General features: G+C 40.6%; 1 protein-coding gene across 1 annotated transcript in view; it reads right to left on the bottom strand.

The window, feature by feature from the left end:
- Positions 1–17,576, bottom strand: part of Grm7 (glutamate metabotropic receptor 7) — an 803,889-nt gene extending 786,313 nt beyond the window's left edge. Inside the window, 1 exon segment of the mRNA XM_051203689.1 lies at positions 16,932–17,576. Within this exon segment, the coding sequence (XP_051059646.1) occupies positions 16,932–17,450 (519 nt within the window). The 5' untranslated portion in view covers positions 17,451–17,576.
- Positions 17,577–18,671: the final 1,095 nt, after the last annotated feature.

Genomic DNA, 18,671 nt, shown 5'->3' with positions numbered 1-18,671 from the left:
TACTAAAATGCCTTTGTACATTCTTTTTTAATTTCCTTACTGTCCTTCTTTATACTTCTCCCAGCTAGACCTTCCTGATCTGTCATGTTCTCCTCTCCCCTCCCCGCCTCCCCTCCCTATCTTTCCTACCTCTCTCTCCTCTCCCTTCCTCTAAGCTCTCAGTTTACTCAGGAGATTTTGTCACTTTTCCCTTTTCGGGGACCCATGTATGTCTCCCTTAGGGTTGTCCTTGTTTCCTAGCTTCTCTGAGGTTGTGAACTGTAGGCTGGTTATCCTTTGCTCTATATTTAATATCCACTTATGAGTGAGTACATACTGTGTTTGTCTTTGAGTATCTGGGTTACCTCACTCAGGATGGTTTCTTCTAGTTTCATCCATTTGCCTGTGAATTTTGAGATATTGATTTTTACTGATAAGCAGTACTCCATTGTGCAGTTGTACCATATTTTCTTCATCCATTCTCTAGTGTATGATCTGGCTTTTTGGAGCCCATTCCTTATGGAGGGATACTTTGCTCAGCCTAGGTGTGGAGAAGGGCCTCAGACCTGCCTCAAATGATGTGACAGACTTTGATGATTCTCCATGGGAGCAGGTGGGATGGGGAGATGGTGGGTGGAATTGGAGAACAGAAGGGAGAGGGAACTTGGATTGATATGTAAAATAAGATTTTTTAATTTAAAAATATAAATAGTAAAAAATATTTATTTACTTTACATCCTCATCATGGTTTCCTCTTCTTCCCATTGCTTCCCACACATTGGCTCAGCCTCCCATCTCCTATTATCTGTTTCTGTTCACAAAGGGGCAAGCCTCCCATGGGTATCAACAAATCATGGTGTATCAAGTTGTGGTAGTACTAAGCACCTCTCATTATATTAAGACTCATCAAGGCAATGCAGGATGAGGAATAGGTGCCCAAGACGTAACAATAGTGGATATGTAACCTGAACTGTTCATCTCCTGTCATCAAATTGGTGACTATGCAAATTGTCATCAGAGAGCCTTTGTGCATTTTAAGTCAATGAAATCATAAAGGAATGAAATGCTGCTATAAAATAGACCTTATCCATATCTGAAGACAATATTAGGATGGAAGTCTTTTTAGCTCCTACAAACTTATGATCAGCCTAAACTAGTAAAAGAGCTGCAGAACATATATAAGATATTTCATCCATTCTTACAGAGTTATATAATTTTTATTTCAGGAAGAAGAACTTCAGATTTGTTGATCACAGAGACTTAAGTTCAAAATTTACCCCCACTATGCTCCAACATGCACAGACTGAGACATCATACTAGCACAGTTTTCATTATAGGTAAGGGAAGTAAATGACAAAATCCAGTCACAGAAGTCTGTCCTTTCTATCTAGCAACCACTCATAGCAGCAGCAGATAGTAATTTGGTATGGACATGAAAAGCAGCAAATGCCTAGGGCACAGACTCCAACCCAGAAGACTACCTTGCATTATGTGTAAATTATTTTTCACCATTCACTGATCATCTCTATCTCCCTCTGCTACCTTTCTCTTTCAGGCCATGAAAAATATTGGGAGAACCGAGTGAGGTAATACAAGTTTCTGATTCAGCCCTTAGAAAGCAAAGCAGAGTCAGGAAAATTGCCACAAGTTCCAGGACATCTAGGGCTATAATACTGAGATTTTGTATAAATAAATAAATAAATAAATAAATAAATAAATAAATAAATAAATAAATAAATAAATAAATTTGGACCTAAAGAGATGTCTCATAGTTTAACTATGTTTGCTGCTCTTCCAAATGCCCTGATTTTAGCATATTGCATACACATCACATGACACGTATAGTCCTGTCAGTACAACTCCAGGTGGTCCAACACCTGATCTCCACAGTCATTACAGTCGTGTGGACACATGCACAACACATTGGAATAAATAATTACTAACTAACTAATTAAATGTGTATGAGTATGTGTGACTGTGTGTGTTTGTGAGTGTGTGTGTGTGTGTGTGTTTGTGTTGGGTTGGACAACCTTCAAGATGGCTCAGTGGTTAAAGGAACTTCTACTATGTCTGACAATCTTAGTTTGATCTCCAGGACCAATATGGTAGAAAGAAAGAAATGACTCATGAAACTTGTCTTCTGACCTTCACATTCTCATTGTGAAATGAGTGCCAACACATATATATACACATGAATATCATACATCACACATGGACATGCTTATAAAATAAGTAAACACATTAAAAAGTTACTTTTTTTTTTTTTTTTTTTTGGTTTTTCCACATAAGGTTTCTTTGTATTGCTTTGGAGGTTGTCCTGGAAATCATTCTATAGACCAGGCTGTCCTCGACCTCACAGAGATCTGCTTGCCCCTACCTCCTAAGTGCAATGATGAGCCACTGATGCCCAGCAAAAGTTAACATTTTTAAATGAATAAATAATAGGCAGAGAGAAAGAAGGTTAACAAACCTGAAACAACTGTAGTTCATCGTGCTACTTTTCCAAAAAATTAATTTTGATCTCTAATGTGCATCTTCCACCTTCCAAACCCACTCTATCTCTGCTGTAATCAAATGATGACATTGTAAATGGATTAGTCAATGATTTAATCAATGAGCTAAGCTACAAATAGGTGACTGCTCATAGGATTGACAGAGAATACTCAGGTTTATCAGTAGGTGGTTCTTGTATGACAAGAAGTTATTCATGGGAAAAGAATCTTTCATCTGAAACATGAATCATTTCATATTTTTATTTTCAAGTAGTTTTTCAACTTTATAATGTTTGCATATATATAATGAATTATTTGGCTGAGGGGTCCCAAGTCTAGGCATGAAATTCACATACATTTCTTATGCACCTTATGAATAACTTGATGGTGTTTTACAAAGTATTTTGAATGCATTAACAATCTGACTATGACTGGTCACATGAGGGTAGACAGAAATTTCTTCTTGTGGTAATATATTGGCACTCAAAAAGTTTCAGGTTTTAGGCTGGAGTGATACCCCAGTGAGTAAAACACTTGTAGTACAGGCATGGAGAGCTGAATTCAAACCTGTGGAAACCAAGTGAAAGCCTGACACAGTTGTATACCTCTATAGTCCCAGAGTTCTTGTGTCACAATGGGAAATGAGCCAGGAGAATCCCTAGAAACTTGTTGGCCAGATAGTCTGGTGTAATTGAAAGAATGAAGAGACCTTGCCTCAAACAAGGAAGGAGTAAGCAGCTGTACCCAAGTTTGCCCTCAATACTTACACATGTGCATCATGATACATGCAAACCATGTCATACACTAATACTCATACACACATTCACATTGTAGATACACAGGCAAATTTACATACCAAAAGTTTCATATTTTGGAACATTTTTAGAGAATCAGTTATGTTCAACCTATATGCAATCTGAAAGGACACAATGACCTGAGAATCAGGAACTCTTTAAAAGATCTATTTTCTTTTCTAAATCGATGGATTAATTTAGAATGCTATCTTTATGAAAAAGTGCTTTCTGTCAAATTTTCTGTGTGCTCTTGATGAGTACAGTTTAACAAACCTCAAATAAATGTTTGCAGAAGCCCTGCGATATGAAAAGTATGGAGTCCTATGCCACCAGAAATGACTATAGTTAGGAAGAGTGAGACCCCACACTTGACCTCAGATAAATTAACTTTAAATAGAGAGGATGAGTCAGTGCCTGGAATGTAAAAATTCTAAAAGATCAAGGTTAAGTGCCAAATAAAAATGTGGGACTTTAAAGATGGAGGTAGAAAAATTGTTACTTGATAGAGGAAAGGATAAAGAGAAAAGGTCTTTTCAGTCTTGGAAGTGGTTCAGTTTACCTCCTGATATTGAAGCTAGCCTCACACAAGAAAGATACTGGGACTAGTATCTTCTTTAGCACGGTAGGATGAAATGAAAACGTCACTTCTTAAAAGGTGCAGTTCAAGAGTGGTAGCCTCTTGAGGTCATCGAGGTAGGAGTTGGAACACCCTGGCTCCATCTGTCTTACAGTAACTCATATTGCTTATCTTTACCTACTTAAAATTATGATTTCCTCTACACAAGTGGGAGAAGAAACTGATATGCAGCAGTTAGATAAGATGCCCATCTAATACAAAGGAAGCCCTAAGAGTGATTAGGAGAATTGTGGGAGGAGAGTAAAGGTGGTGGGAGTGATAGTGATGGTTGTACTGGTACAGCCCAAGCCCTGGATCTGATTTTGGCTTAGATAATGGATTTTTCAGTTCTTGCAGATTTAAAAAGGTAGGCTATCTGTCTAATGACTGTGTACAACTTTAGAAGGGAAGGATTTTAGATGTGTTCATCTACTTAGTGAAAACACAAGTGGTGGATGGAGTCACATTTGGAACATTTACTGAGTGTTTACTACATGCCAATCCATGTGTATCCTTTATTCTTCATGTAACAGATCTTAATATTGTTATTTTCATTTATATATAGATCCAAGCTTATAGAGATTAAAACATCTAAGGTTATATTGCCAATACAATGAAAACACATCCAAACTGTCTCATTGGTTGCTGTTCAGTCTCTATAGAATAATATCAAATATTTTGCCCTTGACTCTATTCTAATTCTGAGGCCTTACTATTTTATCCAGTTCTTCAGCTAAAGAGGGGTGGTTATTGCATCTACTTGATACTCATATTCTCCTGCTAAACAAGGAACTATTTTTAGAGCTGCCCTGTCTGTGACAGTCTGGTACTGACAGAGTGATGCTTAAAAACAGATACCAAGGAAAATGGCAACCCAACCCCAGTACACAAGCATGGCAGGTGTGAGTTATGGAATAATGTAATAAGGCTCCAAAGTTTGAGAATAAGACCAACACTATCAATGACATATTTTGTGTTATGGTCATTGAACTAAGTGTCTGACATGTATCATTATACTTAAGTCTTAACTCTTCTAAGAATAGAACTAATATTACTATTTCATGGTAGGAATCATTTAAGACACTGTCTCACTGTGTAGCCCATGCTATTTGTGAACCTACCATCTTGCCATCCCAGGCATAGAGCTGGGGCTGTATGCATGTCCCACTAAGTCCAGCTTTAACTCCATGCTCGATTCCTTCTCATGGAAATAATAATCACATTTACCAGAAGCTATTATTTCCTTCCAGTGTCAAACAAATCCAAGGAACTGTTGGGTGAAGACTTGAGTAGTGGTAGGTGAGGGAATGCTGATCATTTCAAGTCAAGTTATGTGATTTGTGACATCATCTTCTGTTACACTTCTTAACCAGTTGTCAAGAAACAGCAAGCAAAATGTAGGTAGTAAGCATGTGCCCCCAGGAGACTGATGAAACAACATATTCAGCACTGAAACTTATCTCTTCCACCAAACAGTGGTTTCAGTTGTTATTTAAGCTAGAAAATCTCTGAGTCACAAATCAAAAAGCAACATTTCATTTCTGTAGATCAACCTTTCTATCTGTATCTTGGCATTCATCTGCTGTCCTGTTTCAGGATTTATTCATAAATTATGCTAAATATATAATCTCAAATGTGAAAGGGTTGAGTGAGAGGGAGCCATGATATCTCAGTGTGTGGTTGGTTTATTTATAGTTTAGCTCAATTCTATTATGCTAACTCCATCCAACTTAATTATGATGAATAGAGAATTATGCAATTACCCTATGTTCAGTTCCTCAGATGCTGTATTTTCATGAAATTCACTCTCTCCCAGAACACTAAAAGTGGATGTATTGATATGAAATGTTCTATAATTACAATTGAAATATATCTTACATAATGATAATGTTAAAATAAAATTATAGATGTTAGACCCAACATGGTCATGAATTCTGAGTACAATGCATGATCACAGCAAAACATGGTAGCTGAATGAGCAAATATATCTGATTTTGGTTTAGCCAAAGAAGCTATTTTGTAGTTTTCAATAAATTAATATCTAAAGCAAGTGTAACATCAGTGAGATAAATTCTTTCCATGTTTTCAGTTTAGAAGGTGATTTTGGCAGCTAGAGAGATAGATGACTTACCAGTTAGGAACACTGGCGCCCACTGCAATGTCCGAGTTCAGTTCATAGCACCACTGTTGTAGCTTCTAAACATCTGTAACTCTAGTTCCAGGGGATCCAATGACCTTTTCTGGCCTGGAGATGTACCAGGCACACATGTGGTACATCTACATGCATGCAGACCCACACTCATACATATAAAATAAAAATAAACCAATAAATAAATTTTTAGGTAGTTAGTTGAATGAAAAGCTGTGAGTGTGGCTTCAGGGTAGAATAAGTGTTTTTTATGAACAAAGTCCTAGATTCCATCTCTTACACCAAAACATAAATAAAAATTGTAATAATTAAAAAGTTAAGCAAAGATATGAAATTTCCGGTAGAATTGCTCAAAGTATTCATGTGAATATTTTAGAACAAGTTTATTTTTTATTTTTATTTTTCATGAACATCTGGGTGACGTTTAACTTCAACATGTATATCAGAAATGGCAATTTCTCTGCTGTCTTTGGGGAGGTATATAATAATGATAAATATCAGAGTACAAAATACTTATGAATTAAAGTGGCACCCAAATATAATCAACATGAGTCTTATAAAATATGGCTTTAATTTCATTATCAGAAAATTACCAACCTGACAGCCTGCAGGCACACCTCTAAGGGATTACTGAAATTTGATTAGCCTCTGAGAATGCCTGTTAGGGTTTATTTTGATTAGGAACTGAGGTTGACACCATTTCTAAAGGAGGGTGGCACCATTCTCTGAGCTTCATCCTCAACTAATGAAAAAGAGAAAGCTCACAGTACATGAGTATTCATTGTATCTTCACTGAAATACAACAAGGACAGCTGACTCAAACTCTTGTCATCAGGACATAATAAAGTATAAGCCAAAATAGGCCCTTTCTCTTTTAAGTTGCATTGTCAGGGTATCTTATCACAGCAGTGAGTAAAGTAACTAATGCACTGAGAAAGATGGAAAACCAAAATGTGTCTTCTAAATGTTTTTACTGTGTTAGCATCTTTTTTGTTGTTGTTGCTATCCTGGGGATTGTACAACATACAAAGCAAGTGCTTTAGCAACAACCTCATCCCTGAAGTTACAAGTAGTATCTACAATTCATACAATTGCATGTCTAATTCAAACCCTTCTTCAGAATTCCAGACTTACATAGCCAATTGTGCATTCAAAGTCTCTACTTGGAGGTCAACCACCTTAAATATTCTATTTTCACAGATGATTCTTGTTTTACCTCATTAACTTTTTACATCTCAACAATAATATTGCTTTTCTAGATGCCTGAATTCCAAATCTTGGGTTCAACCATTTTTCCTTTCTTTCCTTGAAACCCAACATAATACTCACTAGGAAATCTTAAGATTCCAAAAGAGTCTTCTTGAAACCTGTCCTTGCAGCATCCTGGGTAAAATTTTCAGCCCAACACCACTCTTTTCTCCTTGACTCTGCTCTTTGCTCTGATCCTCAAAACCACAGACATGGTTAGCCTATTGAAGCAGAACACAGATCATCCAATACCTCTGTTCAAATCTCACCATGACCTGCCTATGTTTAGAGGGGGAAAATGCCTATGATAATGTCTAAGGCCTTTGATCATCTGCTCATTACAGCTTTGCCCCCCCAAACTTGATTATGTTTCTTCTGCCCCATGCCATCATCCAACATGTCAGTGCTATGCTTCTGCCTTAACAGCTGAGACACTGGCTCATACCAGCTTCTGGGTGACAGTGTCCTTCTGAAAGATATCTGCCGGTTCAAGTTTGACTTCCAGTCTTTGCTCAAATTTCAACTTTCAATTCTACTCTGAATATAATTTTTATAATTAGAACCTTCCTTTGTATCCCTTCCCCAGTATTGACTAAACCATATTTAGTATGTTCTACATTATTTTTGCACACCAATGAGTTTCTAATATGTTATAGAATTCATTTACATCATCTGTTTCTATTAATAGAAATGATGTACACTGAGAGAGAGAGAGAGAGAAATTTAGAGAAAGAGACCTTATACTTTTTAAATGGAATGTTCAAGTAGTTGGATATGGACACACAGAGGAGGCTTAGTAACTATTTCTGAGTAAAATTACAGGTAGACAAAGTAGAAGTCAAGCTGAAATCACTCAACTATTGTAATAGAATTTGAACTTAAAGTGGAATAATGTGCATTATTAACTTCTATAATCCTAAAGCAACACAATTAACTGGGGGAGGGTATACACATGCCTGCAATTTCACTACTCCGGATGTAGAGACAGGAGGACAGCTAAAAGTTTGAGATCAGCCTGGTGTACAAAGTAACCTTCAAGTCATCTATGACAGTATATAGAAATCCTGTCTTCAAAACAAAATTAAATGAAATAAATGGAGAGAAAAGGAAAGAAAAATTTTAAAGTTTCAATGAATTCATATTTCATTTTAAACAGTGTACCAAATTGTTTTATTGAATTGAATTGTTGAAATTCCAAACTGAGTTATAAAATCTCTATATATGTGTATGTATATACATATGTATTATGTAAACATATCTAAGTACACACACACACACACTCACACACACACACTCACACACACACACACACACACACATATATATATATATATATATATATATATATATAATACAGTATAAATGATGCTATAGAGAAACATGCCAGTAAAAAAATGTGAAGAGTGTAACACATTACTGCTATTATAGCTATTCTGTAGCAAATGTGTCAATTGTGATTATTTGGCAGTAGTAATACTTCATTACAAGACAACAATAAGGAAATTCTCTGAATACACAGGGCATGTTTTACCTACTACTAAACCATTTACATACCCATTCCATGTTTCCTCATAATTACTCCATCAGAAATGTATGACTTTAAAATTATTTATTTATTATTATATGTATAATGTATGTAGGTGTGTGGGTGAGTGCATGCCATGGTGTTTATGCAGAGGTCAGAGAACAACTTGTTAGAATTGCTTCTCTCCTTCACCACATATGTTTCAGGGGTCTCTCAGGTCATCAGGCTTGGTCACAAGTTTCTATACCTGGTAAACCATCTAGTGGGCCCAGAAATTTTTTCTCATTATGTGCATGTGAAAGATAATTTGATGACAAGAGTGATTCCTGTTTGAGGAAGTCAACAGAAGAAAAATTTATATTTACACTTGTTTTAATTCTTAAGCGTGACTGTCCACTCTTATATTGACAGTCAGAGAAAGAAAGGGCTTTCTAGTTTCTAATAAGAACCATTCCTGTGATGTCAGCCTGAACTTGCCTCCACAGAAGTCCAACTGAAAACACAAGAACAATGTTTGATCTCTTTTACAAACAGAAATGGCCTCCTTTTAAGCAGTATTGTTGCCAGGCTGAGACTTTCTTGGTGGCTTAGCTGACACCTTCCATCAGTACCAAGAACATGCAGCAGCAGCTGTGCCATGAAGAAAGCACAACACCCAGAGATGGAGAATTCTGCAAATGGCCAATTATAAAACTATTAAACTGCAGCACTTTCTGAGCAAGAGGCAAAATAATCCATTAAACTGGAAATTCCTACCCTTCCTTCCACGGCCCACACAAACATTAGTGTTGCATTTATTAGGATGTACTTCCTGTGCTCCATCAACTTGACTTTCTGAAATTGTATTAATACAGTACCCTCAGCTTGCACATATATCTGAATGATAGATTTCCTCACTTGAGGTCTTGAGAGAGTGGAGTGAATGAAATGAAGTTTAGGATGTTCTGTCACAATCCATAATGCCAGGCACAGAATTGCAACAAGAGGAAACATCTTTTCTCATTTATTTAATAAGAGACATTTACTGTGTATTTATGTCCACCTGACTAGCTACTGGTTGAATAGCTGAGAACAGACATCTTTCATTGGGTGACAAGAGTTTGTGTGGGGTTTACACACTCTTGCTCTACAGTTGGATTCAGTGTTTCTATACGCAGCTGTGGATAAAGCAACAGTGTTTCTTTAAGCCATCATGATTTCAAAGTAGGGAAGTATAATTATTTTTAAGCTTTTGCATTTGCATAACAATTGAACTCTATGAAGAATGATTCATTACCTAGGTGTTAACAGAAATAAAAAAAAATCAAGTCTGAACACTCTTTGCCTGTCAACCAGATAGGTGACTTTGGGCTGCAAGAATCCTTTTTTTTTAAAATGCATAGTAGTGTAACAATATGGGCATGCAGAACTACTGTGACAACCAAATGAAATGGCATTCTTGGAAGTATGTGGCACAGTGACTCATACCACGAACTCAAACCATCACTATCAATGCTGAAACTAAATAGGATTTCTGACAAAACTGTAAAGTCACATACATTATTTTTTGATGTTGTGAAATAGTAACTTGACAGTAAATATAGTGGCAAAGAAGTTAATTTTCAGACATAGAAATCTCATACTATTAAGAGCCATGTAACTGTACTTCTCTCAGATAAATATATTCTTTTAGAAGGACACATTTCTATGTTTCTTTTAAAAAACACAGAAACATTTATCTAGCTTTGTCACTTCAAAAAATATCTATTATATATCAGTCTGATTTTACATTGTATAATTGTTGTTCTGCTAAATACTGTATGCATTTTAGGTTCTGTGAACATTAGTTTGCAACTATTCTTAATTACCTATCTAAAGTCAAAGGGGATGAGGAGTGAAGTCAGGCTTGTTGCTTACTGTACAGGGACCAGGGAGTTTAATATACTTTGTACTCCATTATGGAATGAAAATGCTTCTGTGCCCTAGGGATATCAACAAAATATTTGCTTTAATGAAAGGAACTGAGTGTGGTTCCACAGCTCCTAGAGAGGAGGCCTACAGGCTACAGTTTGCATCCAAAGTATCTGCCTTCTTTCCCAACTGCATATAGACAGTAAATAAGCAATTGCAAATACCAAAAGCAACTGCAACCACCACTTGCATTAGGAAGAGTGAGGAAGATTACAGTGTTTTTGAACAACTCAAAGATGGGCTGAAGAAAACAGTTCATACTAATTTTAGCTTAATGAATGTCAATCACTACAGGAAAGTAGCTGTCTTCCAGTACATGTAGCAAAAATCAAACTCAATTCCAGGGCAATAATTTTGTTTTCTATTATTTTTAAATTTTTATTTTGTGTGTGTGTGTGTGTGTGTGTGTGTGTGTGTGTGTGTGTGTGTGTGTGTGTGTGTTTGAGGTATGTCTATATATACTAGTATCCTTGTAGAGATCAGAGAACAAATTCATGGAGGCATTTCTTTTCTTCCACTTTTACATGCATTTAAACTCAGCTCACCAGGCTTGCAGGGGAAGGATCTTACTAGCTGAGCTGTCTTGCCAGCCAGCCTATTTTTTTTTTAAGCATTTTCTAGAAATTCAGGAATTGATCTAGATTCAGATGCAGTTGACTTTAGAAGCTCCATGTGAACAAAGTTCAGGCTGCTTGCTTTTTCCTCAGCCTTGCTGTTTTTCTGTCTGATTGACTATCAAGTCTTCATGTGTTGATGCCCTATCCCCCCAGGCATGCCATCTCTCAATGCTTTAGTCCTGAACTCTCAAGGATACTCATAATTTCTGACGGAAACCTCTTGGGGAAGATTCTAATATGTGTGAGCCCAGATGCCCACAACTAAACTAGTCATTTACTTTACTTTATCAAAACCATGTAACTTAATACTGGGACATAAGAAGGATGTCATTATTTGGTACTTTCCTAAACAAAGATGCTTAGAGACAAGATAGGATAGGACTTTGGACAACAATTGAACTCCTGCTACAATCTCTTATGATTTTTGGTAAATTGACCTAAAAGGTCTTTTTACCTAACAAAGCTTTGATATAGCCCACTGTGTAGCACACTAATTTAAAGAAAAAGCAGACAGAAAGAAGGAAAGTTCTGGATACGAGGCAGACTAGTAATGATGAATAGTGCAACTGCAAAGATAATGTCATGGGTGTTTTTAAAAGCTAGTTTGACACAAACTAAACAAGATTAGAAATTTCCTGAAACTAGAGTGTACCATTTATGTGTCTCTTGAACGTGCATGAGAACATGTTCATGTGTGTTGGAGTAGGTGTGTACACAGTATGTGTATGTAAAAACCAGAGTTACATGCTAAGTGTCTTCTTCAATCATTTCTCCACCCATTTTTGTTGTTGTTGTTTTTGAGACAGGGTCCCTCCTTGAGTGTGGAATTCAATGAGACACACAGTTATTTATGCCTGACTTGTGTTTTGTGGATCCAAACTAAGGCCCACAATGTTGTGCAATCATCACTTTACCAACTGAACCATCTTCCCAGCCCCTAGAAACTACATTTTAAAAATAAAATTCAGATGAAGAAAACAAGGCCTCTACAAATTAAATGACATATTTTGGATAACAGGAATAACATTCATAGCTCTAGAATGTCATTACACTAAAACATGGTATAATTCACCTATTTTTTTTAGATCATATATGTCCTGTACATATGCTGAAAGCAGAACACTTTTAACTTCTTATACCCCAAATGTCTGTGAAGTTAACCCAAATGCTGCCTTTGTTTCAATTATTTTAAGAGAAAAATGCCCAGAAATATCCTAATTAAATGGACTATATATTCATAAAGTACACATGAAGGTATCTTCAAATATAGCATGTGGATGTGGACGTCTTAATTTCTTCTCTCTCTGCTCTTTAAAAAATGCCCCTTTAAAAATTTCCCACTCACCATCTGTTAGGTAAATTTCCTAAAACACAGTAAATGTGGAGGCAGAGAGTTTCAGAGATGATTCCAAATGGCAGTGGTACCTATATTTATGTGATTTTAAAGAGTAGGTTAGAGTTGCTTTAAAAAAGGAGTCCCCCCCCCCACTTATAGTCACACACACCGTATAAATTGATCTGAGAGAGAATGAAGATAGGTATCTAAGTTTATAAAATAGTGTCCTGAAGGCTTAAGCTTAATATTACATGCAATTCCAATGAATGGACAGAAACCATTGACAAACTTACATATGAATTTCATTTACGGTACAAAGTTCATAGGCTTAGATTTGTATTATTACACTCAATAAGGGTACAATTTTGCAAGTTAGTTATTTCTGAAAAAAATAAGAGAAAACTATGCAAGTACAGACTCACACACAGAGCAGATTCCATGAAGTTCTGTGCCTACAGACTAGATCATATCAGTGCACACCTGCACACCCACCCACACTCACACCCACCCTCACACAAACACACACACACACACCCACACAAATAGTATTCCATTAGAATCAGGACATAAGTCAGTGAAAGAGGAGTCTCGATCAACAATGATGTCCTCTATGCTGTAATGTCTCTCACTCATGGCTATAACACACTGCTAAGGGGAGATTCATCTTTTGGCCACCAAATTATGTAACCTCTCCACTTAAGCCATCCCTATCCTGTGATTAGTTTTTAAAAATATGTTACTCCTCGACAGTAATAATTTATTTTTAATCTTTCTGAGCATTTAGAGAGTATTATTCTGCCCAGGCTTAGGAACAAATCTCCAGAAATTCCTCCCCAATGCTTCTTTGAGGCTGAAAATGCATCGCAGGGCAGTTGCTGTGATTTAATTCTACTTGGCAGAGCCCTGGCCACAAGCTAATTTCATTAGCCTCAAACTCCTGGATTTGAAAGACCTACTAGATCTGATTCTTGTTCTCAGACATGTCATCTGCTAACCTATTCAGGAAAGATACAGTGCAGAGGGAGGGTGGGAGGGAGGGAGAGAGGAGGAGGGAGGGTGGGAGGAGGAGAGAGAGAGAGAGAGAGAGAGAGAGAGAGAGAGAGAGAGAGAGAGACTGACCTGACTTTCCAGTCTTATCTCTGGCCTTGCACACCAGTAAGAGAATTCCAAGTGAAAGGCAGTATTTACATCTGAGTAGTCATCTCTAGTCTTGTCTGCATTTTACAGTTTCTACCCTGGCTGTTCTGGCAGTAGCAGCATGTGTTGTATCTCTGACTATCTCATTACTTCCTCATGGCCCCCAGTGCTCAGCATCCCCTCATTTAGTCCGTAAGTACCTCCTCCCCCAGGCTACAAGCTCATCTCTCTATAAATTCATATCTCAAGTGATCAGTTTGGCATGGTCCCCACAGCCACCCACGAGGACCAGAGCAAAGAAGAGAACTCAAATCACTGTAAAGCTCCAAATTCAGTCATTTGGAGGAGTTTATTTTATAGAGGACAATTTTAATTGAATAGAGCACTGTGGTCCCAGGGGAGATTTACCTCCCCATTTTTTCCTCTTCCTCTATTTGAAGGAGCCCACTGTTATTCTATCTTTATTCTCTTTAATCATTTTGCAGGCTGACAGAAGCTGGAAAACTGGTGAAACATGCACACTAAGGGCTTCTGAAACCACAGTGGGGAAAAAAGGCCACTAAAAGATGCCTATGTGAAATATAGAGACAGAGAAGCTCATGTCTGCACACGTGCACGCACAGGCACACACACACACACACACACACACACACACACACACACACACACACACTCACTCACTCACTCACTTACTTCAGCGAGGGGAATGGCTAAAGAAGGGTGCACACTAACTGCTGTGTCCAGCTTGAAGCACTAGCCACAAGTTGGAGCAGGCCTCTCTCTCACTACCAGCCTTTTCTCAGCAACTGTAGGTGAGAGGCAGGGCCTCTTTTGCCTCAGCTCCACAATCCAACATGAATAGCAGCAATTTGCAAATTAGAGGAAAATGACAGTGTTTTCTCTGAATGGTTTTAGTCCCAACCCACAGTGCTCACACTAGCATTAGGTCCCATCCTTTTCCAGCTCAGAGGATGGGAGGGGAGATAGAACACCAGCCATTTCTTTCTTTGGAAGTTACCTCAGTTTTAAATGCCACAGAAGAGAAATCAGCTCCCCCTGGAGTTCTTTGCACACTGTCCCTAGCTTCTTCTGCAATGACTTTCCTAACTTGAATATTCCACTCCACAGACAGAGGCCCAATTGGGATGATGCCCATGCTCCCATTGAAGACAATAGCAAAGAAATAATATTAAAATGCTAAATCCAGAAGGAACAGCATCCCTTCATTCAAGGTTTGAGATGACTGTCCCCTGCCACACACACACACACACACACACACACACACACACACACACAAGAGATCCTCAGGTATTGTCTCTTCACTCTGCTGCTATAGCATCCCTACCTCCAAGTTGTCCAGCTTCAAGCTCGGAGGTGAGAGTAACTCTTTTGAGTTTTCATGACAAAAGCCTGGGGCCCTTTATGAATGCAAGCAACCTAGAATGAAGTCTGCCCTCAAATCACTTTAAGGGAGTGCAAGCAGCAAGCAGTCTCCATGCTGGCACACTCAGGAGGTATCAGGGTGCTCCAGTGATCAGAGGGGACTCCCTGGCTTGTTGAGCACCTCTGCTGCTTGAGCACAAACTTCCCACTCCTGGAGATAAGTAAGGCAGGTGCTATGCTAGCCTGACTATCACCAGCAGGTCCCTCACAATACTCACACCCTCAGGAGAAGAAGCATGTGAGCAAGAGTCACTTTTTAGACACAGTCCTGAAGGGATCATCTTGCACATTTAAGGCAAGAGATTGTCTGGATTTGACTACCATCAAACAGGCAGCAAGCCCTGGGTAAGGAGAGTCATATCAAAACTGACTTGAGGCAAGAACTTGAGAAGCAGGAAACAGGCTTAGATTGGGCCATGGGATGGGGGGGTGGGAAGTGGGGAAACAAACAAACAAACAAACAAACAAAAAACCAGGATAACCAACCAAACAAGTAAACAGAAAGAAACAAGAAGCAAACTAGCATACACAGAGTTCCCCCAACTCAATTTCTAACACCCAAAGCCACCCATTTCTACTTAGTGCAGCAGAGGAGACAAGGAGAGAGAGGCTGCAGAGACCAGAGGCAGAGCACTGCAGTTGGACCCACTGCTCATCAGTACTGGATCCACCTTCCTCCCGTTTGGAACCCAGGACATGAGAACTGCATGCCCTGCAACCCCCACCTCAGAATACCCCAGTGGATCTGGGCAGAGCAAGCTCAGTCTCCCAGCTGAGCTTGGGATTTGGGTGTGGGGCTGCATTAGTAAAGGAGGGGGACTAGGAGCAGAGGGAGCAGTCAGTGACAGCGATTTTATTTTGCAGTTAGCATGAGCTCATCCCCAGCTGAGGTCTGAAGTGGCAGCAGAAAGCTAGCTGATCGCCCAGCTCCTGCCACTGGCCGGACTGCAAATGCAATTTAGGCGGTGCACAAAATTGCCAGGAAGAAACCAACTCTGCGGGGATCACGTCAGCAGGCAGGGTCTCCCCAGTGGGGCGGATACCCCATGCCTCTGATGGAGACTGACTACAGGTCGGAAATTCAACCCCAAAGAGATGGGCAATTAATATCCACATGCGGGTAAAACCCAGCCCTCAGTTGAAGAATGGACTTCTTGAGGTCTTCGCGTGAATATATCCGTGGAGTCGAGGTTTCCTAGGTGGCTTGGACATGGGAAGCAGGGGAGTTGAGAAATGCCATTTTTCAAAGCATCTTCTCATTTTTTCATATTCCATGTGCCTAACCTGCTCCCCTAGGAGCCCAGACAGTTTTACAAGCCTGTTCCCGACCATATTTCACTCTAATGCAAACCCATTTAAATCATCGCCTTGTTTTTCCGAAGATTGCTTCTTGTAAATGGGACCATAAATCCGGGGAGTCAGGTCAGATGGAGTGGAGCATGGACAGGGGAAGACATAAAAGAGGAGTAAACTAAGCAAGGAAGATACCTCCTTGGGTGGGGTGGGAGGGATTCGGCAGGATCTCCAGGGAAGAAATGCTGGAGTGTTGGCCTGACCCCTGCAACCCATGAAGTCCAAACCAGCCTTTAAGGTTAGAGCGCAGGGAGCCACAGAATGCTCCTCCCCAAAGGGAGCGCCCCCCTACCTGGAAAAGCCTCAAGATGTTGGCTACCATGATGGAGACGGAGCTCCCCGAAGCCCCAATCACTCCAACTACTTTCTCTGGCTTGACGAAAACCGGGGGCTCGCCGTTGGTGCAGCGCACGTCGGAGGTGTCCTTCTGGATGAGCGCCTGGACGAAAGTGAGCGACTGTTCGAGCGCATAAGTGTCCCTGGAACAAGTGTCCAGGATCCGCGCGCCTAACGTAACGTTGGGCAGCAGGTTGGGATCGCTGTTAATTTGGTCTAGGGCATAAAGCATAGCTTCCAGCCTGTGGATCCCGTTCTCCCTCTTGATGTCACCGCAGGGCACTCCACTGGGACCCTTGGCGTGCACTGGGAACAGCCCCCCAAGGGTGACGTCCCCCTCGATCCGGATCGAGTGCGGGGCGTACATCTCCTGGCCGCGCGCCGCCGCCGCCAGCACGCACAGGAGCACCTCCAGCACGCAGCAGGGGAACTTCATCAAAGTCAGGACGCGGAGCAGCTTCCCCAGCTGGACCATGCCTCTCCTCCGGATGCTGCTGCGGTGGCGGCGGCGGCTGCCCTGGAGGGAATGCTGGTGGGCTCTCCCAGGTCGGGGCTTCTCGAGGTGAGCTCCTTTGGGGGAAGCCCGGGGAGTTCTGTACGCACAGAGCCGGAGGAGGTGCAGCGGGAGAGGTTGGGGGGTCCCAGGGCGCCAGCCAGCCTTGGGCACCTGGCACTGTGGCTCTGCTGGCCCGCGCACCAAGCTTGCGCTCCCGGCTTGTGGCTCGCGCTCTCCAACAGCCTAGCACTGGGGAGAGGGCAGGGATTGCTATCGCTTTAAATGGTTGTTGGGCTCCCTCTCCTCCTCCTCCCACTCTCTCTCCCTCCCTTGCTTGCTATCCATCTCTCCCCACCCTTCCAGAGCCCGCCCTCCCCACCGGTTTGCATCATCACGCAGGGAGGGGCTGCGTGCTGAGGTAAGGGGGGAGGGGGGTGGAAGAATGGGTGGGTGGCCCGGGAGCGAGAAGGTTGCCTCTCCAAGGGAGTTTCGTGGTCCCCAGGGAATCTACGGATTTCAGGATAGCAGTATACCAAGCTAAGCTCTTGTCCAACACCCACGCCCACGTTCTAGGAACCGCAGAGGTACACTTGGCTTGAGGTGGCGATATGGGTGCTGACTGATCCGGAGCCCCCAGTCTGAGACTTTGATCTCACCTCTGGCAGTAAGAGAGGGAGTCTAGAAGTGGAGCAGCCAGTGAAAGGGAGCAGGAGGAGGGACCCGTCTCTATGACTGGTCCTCTTGTGCTAGCTTATGCTCAGAAAAATACAGGACATTCAGTAAGTAGCCTGATTCATGACTAACCAGCAGCTTTTCTGGGAGCAGTCACCTTCTAGCTTGGAGAAAAGCAGAAGCCAGGAGTAAACCTAAGGGATGGTATTACACTCTTTATCTTCCTAAGGGCCAATGCTGGCCAAACTAACTACCTTCCTTGGCAGGTCTGCAGCAGAAACCTCGGGCCCAATCAGTACCTTTTCTTTGCAACAAGAGAATAACTAAGAACTCCAGGACTTTCCTCCATAGCGCTGACAGGTGTAAGGCTTCCTCCTACCTATTTCCAGAGATACACCACCACCCCACCCCACCCCCAGTGAGGAAACAGCAGGAAAGAGGAGAGGGTAGGAGGAAGTAAAGGGAGCTGCAGAATTCTTCTAGAAGAGAAGTTATTTTCTCTTTCCTTGCAGGGAATTTGGGGAATAA

The sequence above is a fragment of the Phodopus roborovskii genome, unplaced genomic scaffold (genome assembly GCF_943737965.1).
Source record: "Phodopus roborovskii unplaced genomic scaffold, PHOROB, whole genome shotgun sequence".
NCBI classification, from domain to species: domain Eukaryota; kingdom Metazoa; phylum Chordata; class Mammalia; order Rodentia; family Cricetidae; genus Phodopus; species Phodopus roborovskii.
This window is presented reverse-complemented; position numbering and strand designations above follow the sequence as displayed.